Below are 19,965 nucleotides of genomic sequence, written 5' to 3' on the forward strand. Positions count from 1 at the left end.
AACTTATAGCTATTACAATTACGTGGCTAATACAGAGATTCAGGAGGATGTGTCTCGTTTACATGATGCATGAGCTGTCTTTACCGATTAACATCACGGAAGCCACTGTAGTTTTTGGTTGGAAAGGAAAAGAAATTTAGTGAATCACCAGATCCTCAAGCTGTTTGGATCCTAAAGGAGCAACATTCTAATTCAACCAATTGAAAGGTTAATTGCCCCATATCTGCAGATGAATGCCATTTATTTAAGAAATAATTGCTGATTTTTCCAAACATGGAAAAATACAAGCACACCCAGAGCCAAAGACTAACCTCTTGTAGGTAGCAAGGGCACCAGCAGCTGTTACACCTCAAGGGCCTGTTGACTGTAATCACCTCTCGACCTGAGTTATCGGTGATCTTCAGAGTGCAAGATCTCAGTGTGGAACAGAAAGTACGATTGAAGCAGATGCTTTCCTCCACTGCAAAGTAAATTCTTTGTCCCAAGCTGTTTTTAATCTCATATTTGTTGGAGGTCTCAGTGCCAAGTATCACTAATGGAGCAAAAAAAAAAAATTATCAAAATCATGCTTATTGCTTACTATCAAAACTTTATATGAGTAAAAATGGTTGTGTTATTAAAAGAAAACAGAGTGTCTGATCAGTTATTAAGTATATGGTATCTTATTCAGACAAATCTACTTCCGTGCTCGCAATTTTGAGGATTTAGCCATAGCAATCAAAGTAAACTCTGAGAACAAAACCGTGCAATTACTAAATTTTGATTACAGATATATGACCTACTTGGACGCATGTAGTACCACTTTTCAACTAGGGAAGCAATGCTGTAAAGAAGAATCAAATACTCAGATAATAATTCTATCACTGTTATGAAATTTACTGGGACAACTCACACTGATAGTAATGATTTTGTCTAAAATCTCTATCTGGTATTATATATACAGCTGCATGCTATCTATTATAATTTCGACATATCTTAGTTAAGGACAAAAATCCTTGATTAATTTGAATTCAGTTAGTCATCATTGTAAATTTGTGTATTGTTAAATGATTTGCCTATTTGATGAATCACTGACACTATGATAAAACATATTTTGTTTTGATGATTTTTTGTTATTTAGTCTCAACCTTGATTTCCATGTCTGAAATTAGAGCATTAAGAAAATTTAAACTATTAGCAGCCATGGAAATGAACAAATAGTTTTTATTACTTTAAGATTAAAAATAATATTAGATTCCCAATGACAGTATCATCAAAGACTTGGGGAGTTTTATGCTTTTACATTTATCTATATCAGACTAATAATTTTACTTTCAATATTTATTTTAAAAAATAGGCCTAGTGCTCTTTTTAATCTATCTTAAACATTTAGCTTTATCATTTATAAAATATTGAGATGTAAAGAAACTTCTGAAACTTAAAACATTTCAACAGTTTTAATAATTACAGAATATAATATACTTACTTCCAAGAAGCTCCACCTGCTGGTGTATAATTATCAGGTCTAACTGTTAAAAGACGACATAAAGGAAATAAAAAGTATTACATCACAGGTCTTTGAAAACCTTTGCAGCTATTACTATTAACCTGTTTACTAGACTACATGAAATTAGGTGATTTTCGTGTTCTCTGTGAGGGAAATGGCTGAAAACGGCTCACATTTTATAATGAAAAAGAAGATAACATGGTTTTTATTCAAGTAAAATTTAAAAATTACAAGAACCCTGAAAATTTCAAGGGCAGAATTGCCCAGAATAACATTAGCAACTGTGATTAACTCTGTGTTTTTTTTCTGTGGTAATCAGATAAAAGTGTAGCTCTTGGAAACAATACCTTTGAGAATATTTTTAAACCATCTGAATAAGAATGCCTATAAGGTTTTAAAACTCTCTCTCTCTCTCTCTCTCTTTCTCTTTCTCTCTCTTTTTGAAAGAAATGAACCAAAATGAAACAAAACAGTAATGACCTGCATGCATGGCATCTCCTCTCAGCCCTATAACTCTACTTTCGCTCTGTCACGCAGTAACTCATTCCTCACAGTGATGAAACGTCTTTGTTAAAGCTGAAAAAAGCTATTCTTTAAAATTTTCTCATTCACAACTTCCTTTGGACTAGGGGAAAAAACCCCAGAAATCCTGCTGATGCCAACAAAGTACCAATTTAAGCAGAAAAGAGTTAAGCTACTAAATGCATGATACATTAAAACTTGCCTATGTAATTAGAAATGAAGTTAATTTACAGAGATAAAGTAGCCACAGTTGAGAAGTGACTTATTAAACAGAATACAGTACAAACTGCTTTTTAAAGGAAATATTTAAAGTATGTTCTTAAGAGTGAATTTTATTTGTGTATGTTTTCATTTTGATATTGAATACTTGAAGATTCACTAAGGTAAAATCATGAACACTGAATGCAATGCTGATTATTACTTTTTTGAATGCTTCATTTTCTATCTTGCCTTAAAATTTTCTTCACTTTATTCTCCCTTCACATTAATAAACTCACTGATAACTTTTAAATGAAAGTAATCAATACTAACAGTTGGAATTGATTGGGCATCACAAACGCAGAAAATATGACGTTACCTTATTTCCTTCACTCTCCTTGTATATCCTGTGGTGGAGATAAAAACTAATATCATTTCTTCTATTTAAGTCTTATTATTGATAAAAGTGCATGTGACCTCCTTTTTAAGATTCACAAAAATATTTTTTCCAAAATTTATGATTTAAGATATTCTAAAACATATTTTAACAACTCTGACAAAGTTTTTTAAAAAAATTTGAATCAATCTTTGTTGTGTAGTATTGTTAGTTCTCTTCTCCTCTTTTGAGGAAAATGGAGGGTTGAGGAAAGAGATGGGGTAAGATTCAAAAAGACATGCATGATTATTTAGCAGTGGTTCTATGTAGCAGTAACTTAGAGATAGAGAAGGAGTATGGGGGCAGAAGTTAATTTTGAGTTTAGGAACTTTGACTATTTGTGACATGGATCAAGTTTTCAGCCTTGAAATTTAGAGACTATTAATTGAAAAGGGAAGTTGTACCTCTCTAATACCTAATAATAGCAGTTGTTTTTTTAATGACTACCGTGAGGTAGTCACTGTGCCAGATATTTTGACATAGTGTCTGATTTAGTCCTCACACACATCAGAGAGCTAGATATCATTACATTTTCCATGTGAGGGAACAACCCCAGAGAGAGAAAGTAGTTTGCTCAAGATCACAGAGCATGTATCAATAAGTGGTTAGACTGGGGTTTGAACCCAGGCAGTAATGCCGCTGATTTTGACGTGCTCTTTACTCTGCTGTACCACATCACTAAACTAATCTTAGGAACTGGGAGAAACCATTCTTAAGTGATGCTATGGGACTTCTGAGTACCTTTCCTCCCTATTTACTCTTATACTCACCCATCCTCTGTAATCACATTTGACTTAATCTACCTCTGTGGGCAAACCTCCTGGATTTGAGGGTCTTGGTTTTGGTTGTTCCTGTAGTTTCCTTTAAATCGCCCCAGGCCACTTATAAACCATGGTCCAAAAGAGCCCTTTTCATCTTTTGCTATTAATTGATGAACTAAGAATTGTTGGAAAGTCTAAAGAGATTGTGTCATGTATTCGGGTGTCAGGGCAAGTAAAGGATTCCTGAGGTATGAAAGGTATAGAATGGAAACCTAATTACAGCCTTGGATATGTAACTAAGAATCAATTCTTATGTATAATTTATCAGGTTTACAGGTATCACTGGTTCCATTTAATACATGTAGCAAAATAAATGGGATCTTTACATGTGTCTTTGTAGACTTTGACTCACTACTCTTAGCTATAGGTGACTAAATTATAACAGTTATCCTTTGATGCTTATAGGATAAAATGTTATTGACTATTATGAACATGTTAATCCATCTGGAAAGAGAATGTATTGGTTTTATTCTTAAGTTTAACCTACATGAACAACATATATGTATATATATACATGTCTAGACATATAAGTATGTGCATGTACATATGTATGTATACACACACACACACACACACACCCCGCTTGGGAATTTATTTTCAAATTATTAATGGAAACATGATTTTCAGTAGTGGTCATTGGATAGTCTTGATTAAAGGAGAATAGATGATTTTTTAAAATTTTACTTTATGTTTTTTAACTTAGAAGGATTTTTATTGAATATTTTCCTGTTTGTTTATTGAAGCATGTACTGTTTTCAAGTGTTCATAGTTTTATTTAATCTTGTGGTTTTAGATAAAAGTTAACTCACAAAATTCTTTGTATATATGTTTCTTACAAACTAGTAGTATTAAACTTTCAAAATGTGCATTCATCCTTTCCTATATGCACCACTTTAAAGCAAATTAGTGTTCTTTTAGTATAAAGATTATAAATTTTCTTTCCCTTTGAAGTAAAATATCCACCAATTTGTGGCATATTTTTGTTTTCTGAAAAAGATTACCAAAGGTATATGTTTGGAAAATTGACTTCGTTTTAAAACTGCAGCCAATGGGTTCATATCTCTATCAAATATGAAAAAAGTGTATTCATGTCAGGCATCTGGCTCCGGGTGTGTCATCATTCATGGATGGAAGAAGAATATGTGATGACCATATGTGATCATCAAACCTCAGCCCTCTGGCACTGGTATATCACTTTTATACTCGGCGAAACCTTGTCTGACAACATTCCCAAACAGCTTGCAGCAGTTAATCAACTCTAGTCAGCTATTACAGCTGATCCTTCCTGCAGATGGAAGATGGTAGGTTAGCCTTTCCAGCTCTTTTACATATCTCCCTGAGCTCTCCAGTCTCTAAAGTACATTTGTCTGCCAGTGGGTTTCTGGAGAAGGCATCTGCAATTATAAACATTTTCCCAGGAACATATGCTGCGTGCAGCTTAAACCCTATCAGGCATAACAGAAATCTCTTGCACCTTAAGGGAATTAACACAGAGATTTGATTTTGATAAAGGAGATAGACTTTATAGTTTGAAAGAGTGCCAAACAAGCTGAAAATTGCAGCAGATGTGCTGACATCTCAATATTAGTGTAAGTGTATTTCTAATCTTTTGTAGGATAAATACAAAAGCAACAGTAATATACATAAATATCAATTGCTATTTATGTGCCATGGAATTCAGATGATAATATTTCTTGATTGATTTATTATAAGGCTTGAATCATTGATGACCCTCCAATGACTAGAACAATGGCTGTACCTAATGATAATATGATCTTTCAAGCAAATTGGCCTGGAGATGCAAGAGCATCAGAAGACAATGCTAACTTGATAGGCTGATTTTCTCTTGGATTTCCATCCACCTTTTTGAGATTCAGTTGAAGATGTTGAACTCTCAGCTCATTGCAGAAGTCTCTCCTGAGTAATTTGACCTCTAGCAACATTTCTCTTCTCTGTACACCTGCGCACATTAAAATTGTGTGCTTATCTGGCTCTAGTACCCAGCCTTGCATTTTTTGTCATCATTTTTTGTCTTTGCCAATGAGGTTGCAGAATGTTTGGGTGAGGGGGACTAGGTTTTATACCATTTACGTGCCTTGATTAAGACAGGTACTCAATGTTCTTAATTAAATAGCTGTAGGTGACTAGACATATTAGACAGTTCCTCCAGGCTAAATTTGCTGACACCTTGAGCAATAAGCAGTAAAAGGATAAATGTGCTAAACAGCTCAATCGAAAATGTTTAGTCTTCTTCCTCTGACAAATAAATAAGGAAATTAGAAGTGACCATAAAAGAAAAAAATTTCTTCCCAAATAATAGAAATAAATAAAAGACAGATTTTATAATTTCATGATTTATAATGCTTTTCTCACTTCAGTAAGTTATTTGTTGACATTCTTCGGCCTTGATTGAAAGGCAAGAAATCAAGTTTATATTCATTTTAAGGGCAAGCATTTAGTAGAAATAGAGAGATAAAAGCACCTGGCTTAAATACTCTAGACCAGGAGGGAGACTCCCTGGTGGGGGGGGACCCCGCTGCCACACTTGGTTCCCTGGATTGGAAGGTGAGATGTGAAGGCCATGGTCTGGGTCTGAAGTTCCCGGAAGAAAACCAGGCAGACTTCTGCTTCTTTGGTTCTGTGCATCTGCAAGAGAATGACCATCCCAGTCCATAGTTAAATGTAGGCCATTTTATTTAGTTTGTCTTATAATATTTGCTTCCTCTTAATTCAGAGGGTAGAGTATCTCCCACAGTAGCCTCTCACTACAGTGCCCTTTCCTTCATTTTTCCTACTCACTGTCAGCACCACTTGACCCCGAAGCCAGAGATAAAGGACAGTGGAAGACTACCAGAGGTAGTTGTGAGAAGAGTTGGATAATTTGGGCAAAATAAATGATTTTAGAAAGTATATATTTTTTGAAGGCAAGTGAAGCTTCTATTCAAAGAGCTAAAAGATTATACACTACAAAAAGAAAATCAATGGCAAAAGAAACTAGATGTTCTCCACTCATAAAAGGATAACCTTAGACATAGGTTTTAAATCATAATTATGACTTTCAAGCATATTCTCCCTTCCTCAAATATTATGAAGGCGCCTCGTAATTTCCAAGGATATTTTGTCTCTTTTTATCAATCATACTGCTATGGCTAGATTTAATTCAGGGTCCTTATACTTTAGCCTGCGCCAGAACCAGTTGGGGGGCTTATTAAAACACCCACTGCTGGGCCACACTCCAGACTTTCTAATTCTGTGGTTGGAGTGGGTGTGGAGCTTGAGAATTTTGCATTTCTAATTAGTTCCCAGGTAAACTAATGCTGCTGGTCTGACGATATATACTTTGAGAACTAATGGGAATATTTGTAACTAATTTATGAGCTTCTTAAGGGCAGTGTAATATTTAATTTAGCTTTGATTTCTCAGTGTTTGGTATAAAAACATCTGAAAAAATTTTGACAGTATGAATTTCTTTGTAGCTCACCCAACATTACAAAGGATAAAAGAATTACAGAATTCTAAAATGTTAGGCTTTGATTTTTTAATCACCTGTTTTCTATATTATTGCCAGGTAAAATTGTTAGTTTCAATTATCTCTTAGATTGAAATTCAGAGATTTGCTATTTATACTGCTTTAGTCTGGAGCCTAATATTATGCATAAGACCTGTAAGTGGTACATGCAAAATTCTTCTTCTTTGTTAAAAATATACTTTATTCCCTTTCTACTGTTATTTTTCCCTTTTCTTCTCACATGACTGCCATTTGGCTATCTCCCTCATTAGATACCATTATTTTTTTCAAAGACTATCAGTGTTTTTACTTCTCATCTTTATTAAGCCAAATTGTCAGAGTTCTCACATGTGCATTCATTTCGTTTACACTTTGCTGTTTTAGATTGAGTGTAGGTATGGATCAAGCAAGGTTCATGACAGGTGTTTTCAAATATCAGAGAGGCCATTATGAAGAAAAGTAATTTAGACTATTTTAAACACCTGTGAATGGGAAGGACAAGGAAACTCGTTCTGGATTAATATGAGGAAGAAATTTATAACAGATGCACAAAGATTTGGATAAGCACTCATTGTACATATACTAAAATTGGAGTGACAGCTATATAATTCACAGTAGATTAGAATGGTCTCTCTTCAGCACAGACACCCAGGTCCATGTAATATGTGTGTGTGAGGGGGTAGGTATTCTTCTGAATCTTTTAAAACTCTAAAAAATAAATCTGAAGAAAGGACTGATTTTCCTTTGGAGATTATAAATTCCTCTTCATTCATTGCTTCCCAAGCATAGCCTGGGTGAGCAAATGAGAGGGATTTAAAAAACCAAACAAACCTGGTGAAGGAGCACAGGCACCTAAGGAGTGGTCCTTTGGACACTGACATAAACTGTTTCTAGTAACAATTGGCTCATTAAAGTCATGTGTACATTTGGTGTTAATGAGGGACATTAATTGCCAAATGATTCATTTATTCATTTAACAGTAAGGTTGTGGGAAGAGACCAATATGGATTTCTAAGTTTATACTGGTCTGTGACATTTAGAATTTGGACACGCTTTAGGGGTAGGACTGAATGGAAGCAAGCTTGTCATTTGGTTCCACGAAAAGAGAGCTCCATACTGATAATATTATAACAATTTGCTTCCCCAAAGGCCCCCATCCTGAACTTCTCTCAGATTTGGGGCAGACACAAAGGATATAGACTTTAGAATTCCTCTTGCTCTTAGCCCTTCTCGAGAGCTACTAACTGAGTAAACTGAGAGGAAGACTAGGTAACACCGTGTCAAATCTGGGAGAGGAGCAAATGGCCACTACCGCAATAACAACTAGAAAATAATAGAAGGCAACAAACATCCTTTCTTTGGCATTAGTGCCAAAAGCACCGTTGTCATTGACTTTCAGAGAAGCAGAGACAAAATTGTGATCTGGGGAAAACTAGTTCATAATGATAAAATTCAGAATAGTGGTTTATCTTGGGAGTGGAGGTGCATATGGCTATTGACCAGAAAGGGAACTTTAGGAGGTGCCAGAAATGTTCTGTATCTTGATCTTGGTGGTGGTTACACAAGTGCATCCTCATTTTTAAAGTCATGGAGTTTAAGTTTGGTGCCTTTATGCACATGTACACATGTTATATCCTTCAATTAAAAAAAAATGTGTAGGGATTAATTTCTAATAATAGCTGATAGAAGACTATTAGATTCTCTCTCATTGCCAATTTTATTGTTGAAAAGCTTAGCAAATTACTCCAATTTTATCTTGTAAACTATTTTGCTGCGACAAAACGCGGTAGATTCTTGAGTGTCTGGCAAATGGCTCTACATTTCGGACCCAGGTCTTTAGGTCCTTAGATTTCATGGCATTAAGAGATGTTAATGCACTGGGGCCCAGAGCAGATCATGTCCAAAGTCTTTACTGGGGAGTAGAGGCTCAGTCAGAGGCTGCTGGGATCACCATTCTGAGATCACTTGCTTGCTCTTCTGGGATTTCAGCTCACATTGGAGCAGCACAGCCTTTGAAGACCTAAACTGAAGCTTCTGTTCAGCTTAGATCATCCTGGAAACTCCTGTTTTTCTCAAACTTAAAGTCTGAGACCAACCTGTTCTTAAATTGTGTTTATTTATACTAAACCAGGGGACTCCAGACCACACAAATATTTCCTCAGTTCTAATGGCGTCCAGTATCCAGACTGTCCTTTGATTTAGTGGTGCTGATTGAACTCCCTACAAAATGTGTGAAATGTCTACTTAGCCTGTATTCCCTGGGAAAATGCTAATTGCCCATACAGTTTCATGGGCCAGAAAATATCATGACATTATAAATAATGTCTTTAAATATATTTGAATAAAACTCCACAAAAATATTTTAGGTAAATAATGATGATAAACCAATTTGCCCCCTAAAACCAGATTTCTAATTCAAAAGGAAACTTCATTTTTCACTTCTTTTAAGGAGTATAGGGTCTCTCACAGATGTTTTACCCACTTCATCTGTTAAATATTTTGAGTGGGATGCAGCAAGAGTGTTAGTTTTCTACCGTAAGTTTTACCTCTGAGTTTAGTCTTGAGCCCCTATCATTACTGAACATCACTGCTTTTTTGGTAGATTAATCATATTTTGATCATAATATTGCTTTCTAGTCACAAGTTTCTTCAGAGACTCAGACCACCAAACGAAGAAGGAACTCCTTTGAATTTCTATCTGGCTTTGAATTTCTATCTACTCTTTTAAAAATGTATAACTAGCTTATAAATATTTCACGTACTCTGCAACTCTTTACCTTACAGGCTGCAGTTGTTGCTGTAACTCTGACTTGATAAAGTGATGAAGTGTTTTTGGACTAAGTCTTAGTGTCAGTCTTAAATGAAAGAAAGACCTTGCCAAGATTTTGTTTGTCTGTCTTCAAATATAAAAATGAAGTACACATGTATTAAAATTCATAATTTTGATGTTTCACATCTATGTTTTACAATTTGAGCTTTCCCAGTGATACTCAGGGACTGGTGTATGCTACATGTTGACAAAAAGTGAAAATATGACTTCCTTTGTTCCAAATTAAATAGCATCCAAAGTCTATTTTGATAAAGGAAGCAAATAAGCATACACATTTCTCTGAATGGATCATTAATTTAATTTAGGGTATTTTAAATTGTGGACTCTATTATCCTATTTGTAATTAGGTTAAAAGGTTTCCACCAATTATACTAATCATAATTCTTCACTTTCATTATAGCCTAGAGTTTAATGGTTTCTTCTGATAATGGAATGAAAACACATTATAATTTCATTTTTATATCATTTCACAAGTATTTTTTGTGAGATTGCAACCCATTACCTAAAACAAGTACATCCCTTGTCTTCTGAGAAGTTCTTTGAGTGAGACAACACTAATGATATTTACAGTTTTAGCGATTTGAGGAAAACTTACCAGTTCCCCCTCCCAAAGTCTTTAATCTGCTTGCTTAGTTTCTGTTTGCTTTTTAGATATAATTTACCATCAAAGAAATGTTAAAAGATTCTTGCTTCATAGTTCAGAAATGTTTACTTCTAGTCCATTAAATTTACTAGGATTTCCTGAAAACACATGATTAATTCTCTATAATAAATGGCTGTATCACATATTTTAAACAACAAATGGGAAATTTTAAAATATTGAACTGTACTTTAACACTTTTTAACTTATGTGTGAAAAGTTTTCTACAAATCCCTTTAAACTGGGAATATCAACTTGTCTTTGTGTTTGGCATTAGATATTCCCATTCTAAATTTTACTCTGCAGCTTTTCACATCAAGTCACTAGGTTTATATTTGATAACGAAAACACCGTTTGCATCTTAACTTTTACATTCTATCAGATAGAGGGTTTTTAAAAAAATTTAATGCAACATGCTCCTTGGAGTTCAAAGTTAAAAATTCCAACGTTGAAAAGCACTAAATGACAGGTTTTAAAGTATCAATCTCACCGATTGTAACACCCTTAGAACTGTGTATTTTCAGTCACAATATAAGGAAAAATTTATTAGCTGCCTATATTTACTCTTACCTTTAGAGGCCATGAATATGCTGAGTCACTTCTTCAAAGGCATGTAGGTTAAAAGAAAAGGCTCCTCTTGTTGCAGCAAAGAGAGAAACACAGCAGGCATAAAACTTCAGAGGGTATCTGTCTACCTCTTGTCAGCTTACAAACACTGGAGGAACGGAGAGCCTTGCTGTTTCCAGAGTGCTGTATTTTATCATTTTGAACAACAGGGGGAGACAAAGCTATCGTAAAAAGTAAACACTATTCAGAAACCATCATCCCACTTGGTGGCTGAAGGACCAATTTCAAAATAATAAAAACCAGGAAGGAAAATATACAACATACAACATTCATTTTTATGGGCCTTATTTCCACTTAGTGTTTAAAAATTACTTCTTGGAATATATATTTTTGCCCTCACTACTACATTAGAAATATTCTACTTTTCTAATTTCTAGAAATCTCCTGTACCAGAGTCTGTGATAAAACAGTCTATCACATGTAAGTTTCTGACAGTTATAAATAATTTTTTTTTAATTTTGAAAATGTTTGAACAGCAATATTTTTATGTTTACTCTGGATTTCTCTCCACTCTTTCTCCCTGTAACAAACAAGAAAAGGATTATTTCCTGCTATTTACATACATAAATGAAAATTTATTTTTATTTTTAGTTGAATTTGATTAATCAGGAATTTGAAAATAGAAACCTTCAATAATCTCATAAAGTTAAATGAAACATACAGGTAATATTTAACTGCATTGCACACTGAGGGGAAACAAAAAAGCACTGTAAACTTGACTAGACAGTTCATATTTCTAAATGACTATGGAGATTTTGCTCACCAAGTCAGTTGCCCTGGATGGCATGATTTGCAAAGGTTGAACTTGTAGGATATACTACATTATCAGCAACACTGTCTGCTTCTAAAAATAGTTAAGTGGCCTGAGAAGGCATGGATAGTGATGAAAAATTATGAAGTCAGCTCACAGGCTGTAGACAGCCAAAAGTTTGGGTTCTTCTTATTTGGCAAAGAGATGTTTCTTTTTGTTGTTGTTTTGAAATGTTCGAGGTTAAAATGAGCTGCCATTATTTGAGTTATCATTTTGCAGAAAATGTGTGTAAATATGATTAGTATTTTAGAATTAAATTATATGTTTCCTAAATTTCTTAATGTTTGCCATGGGCATTTGGAAAAACTTTGATCCAAAGAAACTAAGTTGTTATTAGCACAATCAAACATGGTATTTTATACTGTAGAGCACAGGGAACTCTACCTAATGCACTGTGGTGACCTAAATGGGAGGGAAGTCCAAAAGGGAGGGGATATCTGTACGTGTGTGGCTGATTCATTTTGTTGTGCAGTGGAGGCTAACACGACATTGTAAAGCAACCATACTCCAATAAAAATTAATTTAAAAAACATGGTATTTTAAATTATGGTCATAACAGACCAGTTAATTTTGACTTTCAATAGAGCACCAATTTTGAAACAAAATATAAAAACCTAAGTGAATTAAACATATGTTTTGGCCTATATAAGGCCAACCATCTATGCATTTGGACATGGCCATTTGACTCACTGAATCTTTCAATATTTGACCTGCAACAAAGACTTTCCAGGCCATCTAACTTGATGACGTGTAGGTACTGCCTATTTCTTCCTTTATACTTTCTTCCTCTGTCCTGCCAAAGACGGCACCAACATCATTTTTTCTTTTTAAAAAAGGCCCAGCAGATACCAGCCTGAGGTCTCCCCTTCCCTCCATTTCTTTCGGTTTCCCAGCCTTTCTCAAGGAGAGGCTTGCAAACCCTCCTTAAGGGACCTCCCAGAGGTTCAAGTGTCCTGTCACTGAGTGCTCCCGCAGACAGGAGACGTTGTTCCACAAGTTGGCCTCAACCCCCATCCTGCTGCTTTCCTGCTGCCATTCACCTTCACAGTGCCCTCATTCCAACTCCCCTAACACCTGCCGCCTCTATGGAAGAACCGGGACCACTCTCAGTACTCCAGAGGGTCACACAATCCTCCTACCCCTGTGCTATGAAGCCCTGGGCTTTTTCAAGCAGCTTCAGTTTTATTTTGTCAGCAGGCTACAGTATTTTAGTCTGCTCCCTTGATTCCATGAAATATAGACAGTACAAGTTGGGCATGTCCAACAGACATAACCCAGGGCTCGATGATAACATAGTGGGATTGCAGTACACAAAAGGAGATGGGAAAATGAATATCAGGAAATCTAGTGTCAGTGGGCCTGCCCCTTCCCAGGAAACTCCCTACCGGTCTCTCTCTCGTGAGCCTCAGCTCTGCTGCTCTGTTTGGGCGTGCTCATCTACTCAGGATGTCCTGCCTTGCCTGTCCTTGTCCCCCCTGAAAGAAAAGACTCTATATCCGCCATCTTCAGTTTCAGCCAAAAGGAAATGAAAAAAAATTCCATCATAATCTTGACACAGTCACGCCTGCCCATGGCCTTTTCCCAGGACCTGTCAAAGCTATTTCGGAAGGTCCATCCATTCAATGTTACATCACTGTTCAGAACTTCCCCATTATTTAATTGTTTAGCTATTAGATGTTTGACTTAAATTTTCATGATTGAAAAGGCTCACCAAAATAGTTTCTCTCAGTACAAAGGGAGAGACTGCCAATTTATTTAACCCTATATAGTGACAAAAGAAGTGCTACCTGTTATACAACGAAATGAAACAAAATCAGCAATATGCTCCTGATGACATCCTTTGCGGAAAGAGTATGGAGTGGATTAAGATGTAAGCCTATAGGTCTGGGGCAGGACCAAGGACCAAGGACTAGGATGAACTGACTGTTAGCCTGTTTCATCAGCTTAATAGTTATTCTGCCTCTGGTTTTACTATAAAAGTATGTGTTCCTAGAAATTATATACATACATACATACATAAACATATATATGTAAATATATAACTAAATATACATATACATGAAGTGAGAGAGAATTACTTGTTTTTCTTGATTTATATAAATATTATTTTAGGTATAACTCAAACACATTTTAGTCACTTAAAATTATGTTTTTAAAAATTTATGATAATGCATAGCATTACATTGTTTTCAGCCACTGCATGTTATTACAGTTTATGAGTATAATGAATACAGTTTTTGCTCATTGCCATTTTAACGGATGTTTAGTTGTTTCCATTATGTAAGGCAATGGTTCTTATGCACATGTATAGCAGTCCTTTTGAAGATATATATCCAGAAATAAAAATGCTGGCTTATGGGATATGAAGATCTTCATCTTTACTAGGTATCACTGAATTGATCTTCAATGGTCTTGTACCAATTTACATTCCCAATAGTAAGGGATAAGAGTTCCCATTTCCACATATCCCTTTCAACACTGGCTTGGTCACTGTAGTGGGGAATATCTAGTGGACTCCTAAGTATTAATTTATGAGAAGGCACCATCTAGAAGTCTTAATTACATTATAATCTGATAAATGTAAACATGATTGCATGTATTTATGTTTTCAGTTGTTCCTATCATACTATATCATGCAAGAATAATTAATAGCAAATTTTACGAACAGCTTATCATACAAGTAACTGCTACAGGTGAGGAATGTTATGGTAATGGACTGCAATTTAGTGATAAAATAACTCCTTTCATTCAGTGAGGCTCATGGTATGATCTGCTAAAATGTGAATCCACTTTTAGCAAACTTGCAGCACTTAAGGCATGCATTTCTATGCATAAATCTTATATCTGGGTATATAATTTCCCATACTAAAATTCATTGTGAAACAATTCAGGGTGGGTATTAATTAATTAATTAGTTAACACAATCATGGGAAGAAATATCATTAGTATAAATATTTTTTTCCAGCGTTATTTGATTTGCAACTACACTATGGATGTAAGATATCCAGTCTTTTAATGCGAACTTGGATGTTTCTTCCCTGGGAAAGTGCAACTCCTATTTCAGCAGCCATCTATCCACATGTTGCAAACCTCTTATCAAAGTGCATTTCTTTGCTATCTTATTCAGACCTGCCCTTTTGATACAATGCTTCATTCATTCTTTCAGTAATTATTTATTAACTTTTTACTGTGGGCATATCATTATGAAGCCTACTGACTGTAATGATATGACCTCCACTCTAGTGGAGGACCACAACATAGAGATGCAATACTTCCGTTTTTTAAAAGCAAGAGTCAGTTACCACCTCCTGAAAATAAAATGATACGACTCATCCTCTCCCTGAAAAACAAAGCTAATCAGAATCAGTAATGTATCATTCAAATGAGCAATTCTTTGTTTCACATGTACATGTCTAATTTTCCTTTCCTCTGTTACTTTAAAACAGAAAAATAATAACTATTAAGATATTATTTCTTAAATAATGAAAGAATAGTATACTGGATCGTGCTTCTTGGTTGCTAATGAGGGATAGATATCTTGCATTCTCTCTTCCTGCCTACTTAAAAAGATACTGATTTAAAGGACTAGAAAAAAAATGGAAAGGAATCCTAGATACAGAGAAGAATCTGTCTGAAACTAAGAGAAGCTGGTTCTGGAACAAATATATCTAGAGGGGTCCCTGCTCACCAAGATGACATAAAAGAAGACTCCTAATTTAGAGTCCTGCGCACAGACTCCCTGGGACAAAAGGTATCCCTTAATCAGTAGATTGTAAAGCCCAAGGCAGAAGCAAAAGTATAGATTGTCCATAGAAGTTCTTTTTCAAATTTTCTGCCTTGTACGTTTTCTTCAGGTAAGATGAAGTTAAGCTGAATGGAGTTCTTTGAAGTAATCTGTCTTTACTGTACTTTGTCTTCTGGCATTTTTCTGACCTCTTATGCATAATGTAAACTTTTAACAGTTCATAATGGCATTTTTCCTTTAAAGAGTCTAAAAGTAGTGGGAATCTTCTGAGAGGTTCTGGCTCATTGCAAGCTATATTACTAGAAGAAGAGCATTACAAGCAGAAAACTGTACAGACGTATGACATATCAATAATTATTTATTTAGATGTCCTTCAGGGTGTATGTTTGTGTCTCTGAGAGAGAGAGGAGGAGAAGGAGGAGGAGAGAGAGAAAGAGAGAACGGAAGGGAATTGGAGCTACCAAGTAGATTGGTGGGGAGAATTAAGAAGACATTTAAAATCTTCAGAAACCCCATCAAGAACTGCTTTACCATTTTGAAAATCTCTTTATTTCTACCATTATTTTAAATATACTTACCTTGTGCCTGGGTTCTTGTGCCTTGCTCAGTGTGGTTGCTTTGTCCTCCCAACATTTGCCTGCATCTTCAGACATCAGCAAAATACTGCAACAAGCCCTTCCGTGGCTGCAGCCGACAGCCCAGCAGTGCTCTGCGTGCAGGTGCCTTCATTGACAGCAGCCATATCACGCACAGCCGGTGCAGCTGCAACTCAGTGCCAGCCAGAGGACACCAGTTGTTTTCTGCAATACATTCCCCCAAGCTTGGATCCCCCCAAGAGCAAAGTTCCCAAGAAATTGAGATAATTATTATAACAAATATACATTAAATGCATAGACAACATACATTAGAGTTAATTTATGCCTAATGGTGCATATTTAGTGTTTTCTTCTGGTGCTATTTATAGGCTAGATCATCCTGAAAATGTTACTGCATTTAAATGCATGCTTTGCGAAGTGGTGGCTAAAAGTGTGGGATGTGTCCTATAAGCCGCGGAGAATGTTGCTTCACTGAATGGGGTTGGAAAAGGAAGGCCTGTGTTTATTAGTGAATATCCTTTTTCTTGTTGTTGTCTAATGCAGGTCCTGACCCATTATAGGCATTCATGAAATGTTAACTCCAAGAATGAGGGAGTAGATGTTACCAACAAAAGCATTGTTTGTGGTTTGGGACTTCTTTCCTTATTTTGTCTACAAGCCAATGTATGAACTGTGAAAATTGATGAGAATTATGATCTTGCTCCTGACCTCAAATTGTAGTCAGTCGTGATTTGAATAAGATGTTTGTATACAAGTATGCTTTGTGTTTTTGGCATAACTAGAAATAATTCTGGGCTGGCTTAAAGCGAAGTATATTTATGTTTTGCATAGTTGTATTTTTTCTTTGGCAATCTCCTTAGTCATGTTTTTCTCTAGTAACTAAATAGATTCGAGTGCAATGTTGTCAATAGAGATACATTTTGAGCCACATATGTAACCTAAAGTTTTCTAGGAGCCACATTAAAAACTTAAAAGAGGGACTTGCCTGGTGGTGCAGTGGTTAAGAATCCGCCTGACAGTGCAGGGGACACGGGTTCGATCCCCAGTCTGGGAAGATCCCATGTGCCGCGGAGCAGCTAAGCCCGTGCACCACAACTGCTGAGCCTGTGCTCTAGAGCCCACAAGCCACAGCTACTGAGCCCGCACGCCACAACTACGAAACCCGCACGCCTAGAGCCTGTGCTCTGCAACAAGAGAAGCCACCGCAATGAGAAGCCCATGCACCACAACAAAGAGTAGCCCCCGTTCTCCGCAACTAGAGAAAGCCTGCACACAGCAACGAAGTCCCAACGCAGCCAATAAATAAATAAATAAATCTTTTAAAAAAATAATAAAAAAACTTACAAGAAACAGGTGAAATTTTTTTTTAACATCTTTATTGGAGTATAATTGCTTTACAATGGTGTGTTAGTTTCTGCTTTATAACAAAGTGAATCAGTTATACATATACATATGTTCGCATATCTCTTCCCTCTTTCATCTCCCTCCCTCCCACCCTCCCTATCCCACCCCTCTAGGCAGTCACAAAGCACAGAGCTGATCTCCCTGTGCTATGCAGCTGCTTCCCACCAGCTATCTACTTTACATTTGGTAGTGTATATATGTCCATGCCACTCTCTCACTTCGTCACATCCCACCCTTCCCCCTCCCCATATCCTCAAGTCCATTCTCTAGTAGGTCTGTGTCTTTATTCCCGTCTTGCCACTAGGTTCTTCATGACCTTTTTTATTTTCCCCTTAGATTCCATATATATGTGTTAGCATACTGTATTTGTTTTTCTCTTTCTGACTTACTTCACTCTGTATGACAGACTCAACTCCATCCACCTCACTACAAATAACTCAGTTTCATTCCTTTTTATGGCTGAGTAATATTCCATTGTATATATGTGCCACATCGTCTTTATCCATTCATCCGATGATGGACACTTAGGTTGCTTCCATGTCCTGGCTATTGTAAATAGAGCTGCAATGAACATTTTGGTATATGACTCTTTTTGAATTATGGTTTTCTCAGGGTATATGCCCAGTAGTGGGATTGCTGGGTCGTATGGTAGTTCTATTTTTAGTTTTTAAAGGAACCTCCATACTGTTCTCCATAGTGGCTGTATCAATTTACATTCCCACCAACAGTGCAAGAGTGTTCCCTTTTCTCCACACCCTCTCCAGCATTTATTGTTTCTAGATTTTTTGATGATGGCCATTCTGACCGGTGTGAGATGATATCTGATTGTAGTTTTGATTTGCATTTCTCTAATGATTAATGATGTTGAGCATTCTTTCATGTGTTTGTTGGCAATCTGTATATCTTCTTTCGAGAAATGTCTATTTAGGTCTTCTGCCCATTTTTGAATTGGGTTGTTTGTTTTTTTACTGTTAAGCTGCATGAGATGCTTGTAAATCTTGGAGATTAATCCTTTGTCAGTTGCTTCATTTGCAAATATTTTCTCCCATTCTGAGGGTTGTCTTTTTGTCTTGTTTATGGTTTCCTTTGCTGTGTAAAAGCTTTTAAGTTTCATTAGGTCCCATTTGTTTATTTTTGGTTTTATTTCCATTTCTCTAGGAGCTGGGTCAAAAAGGATCTTGCTGTGATTTATGTCATAGAGTGTTCTGCCTATGTTTTCCTCTAAGAGTTTGATAGTGTCTGGCCTTACATTTAGGTCTTTAATCCATTTTGAGTTTATTTTTGTGTATGGTGTTAGGGAGTGTTTTTTTATTTTTTATTTTTTTTTTGGGGAGTGTTCTAATTTCATACTTTTACATGTACCAAAACAGGTGAAATTAAGTGATTTATTTCACCAACTATTTCAAACATATAATTTCAACATGTGGCATTAGTCAGTTTTCAAGTGCTCAGTATCCACATGTGGATAGTGGCTACTGTATTGGACATGGAAATTCTAGCATGTTTATCCAGAAAATGGCTTGGCTTGTGACAGATTAAAAGTTGTGTGTTAATCTTATTTGTTTGTTTAAATATATATGTGCTTTAAGATAATTTTGATCTTCAATTTTTAATTTATAGTTTTTAAATAGAAGTAACATATTGATAGGGCAAACAAATTGAAATTATACTGAAAATGATAAATGAAAAGTAAAAGATTATCTTCTCCCCTGATACCAGTTCCTTTCCTCCCCAAATCATTACTGTTAACTTTTATGTGTATATTTTTAGGTAAAAAAATGCTTATACTTAAAATATGGGAATATAAAGAATTTCTAAACATATGAAATCTTATACAAACAGACCTGTACTGTGCTCAGCTTCTGTAGCAAACAGAGAAAAATTAAATAAGATACCATGACACACTTACTAAAATGGCAGAAATTAAAAGTACTGACAATACTAAGTGTTGACAGGACATGGAGCACGTTAGCTCTTATGCACTGCTGGTGAGTGTGTGTATTGCCACAATGATGTAGAAAACAGTTTGGCATTATTTGGCACAGTCATCCTTTGGTATCAGAGGGGATTGGTTCCAGGAGGCCCCAAGTAAACCAAAATCCACAGGTGCTCAAATCCCTTTTTTAACATGGTGTAGTATAGTGAATACAGTTAGCCCTCCATATCCATGGGTTCTGCATTCATGGATTCAATGAACAGCAGATGGAAATTTTAATCTGTCATTGGTTGAATCAGTGGATGTGAAATTCTCAAATACAGAGGGGTGACTGTATATTATTGAAAAAAAAATCCATGTATAAGTGGCCCCAGGCAGTTCAAACCTATGTTGGTCAAGGGTCAA

General features: G+C 35.8%; 1 protein-coding gene across 4 annotated transcripts in view; it reads right to left on the reverse strand.

Moving 5' to 3' along the window:
- Nucleotides 1-16,433, reverse strand: part of PLSCR5 (phospholipid scramblase family member 5) — a 30,082-nt gene extending 13,649 nt beyond the window's left edge. For 3 of the 4 annotated variants that reach the window (XM_082461306.1, XM_082461307.1, XM_082461304.1), the window contains exons 1-3: nucleotides 5,946-16,433; nucleotides 1,466-1,508; nucleotides 312-532 (exon numbers count right to left, since the gene is read on the reverse strand). In XM_082461306.1, coding sequence (XP_082317432.1) covers nucleotides 312-532; nucleotides 1,466-1,508; nucleotides 5,946-6,137 — 456 coding nt within the window. In that variant the 5' untranslated portion in view covers nucleotides 6,138-16,433. The remainder of the gene's footprint in view (nucleotides 1-311; nucleotides 533-1,465; nucleotides 1,509-5,945) is intronic. The other variant, XM_082461305.1, reaches the window with a different exon arrangement.
- Between the last annotated feature and the right edge of the window lie 3,532 nt (nucleotides 16,434-19,965).

This window comes from Balaenoptera physalus (genome assembly GCF_965194825.1).
Source record: "Balaenoptera physalus genome assembly, chromosome: 4".
In the NCBI taxonomy this organism is placed as follows: Eukaryota; Metazoa; Chordata; class Mammalia; order Artiodactyla; family Balaenopteridae; genus Balaenoptera; species Balaenoptera physalus.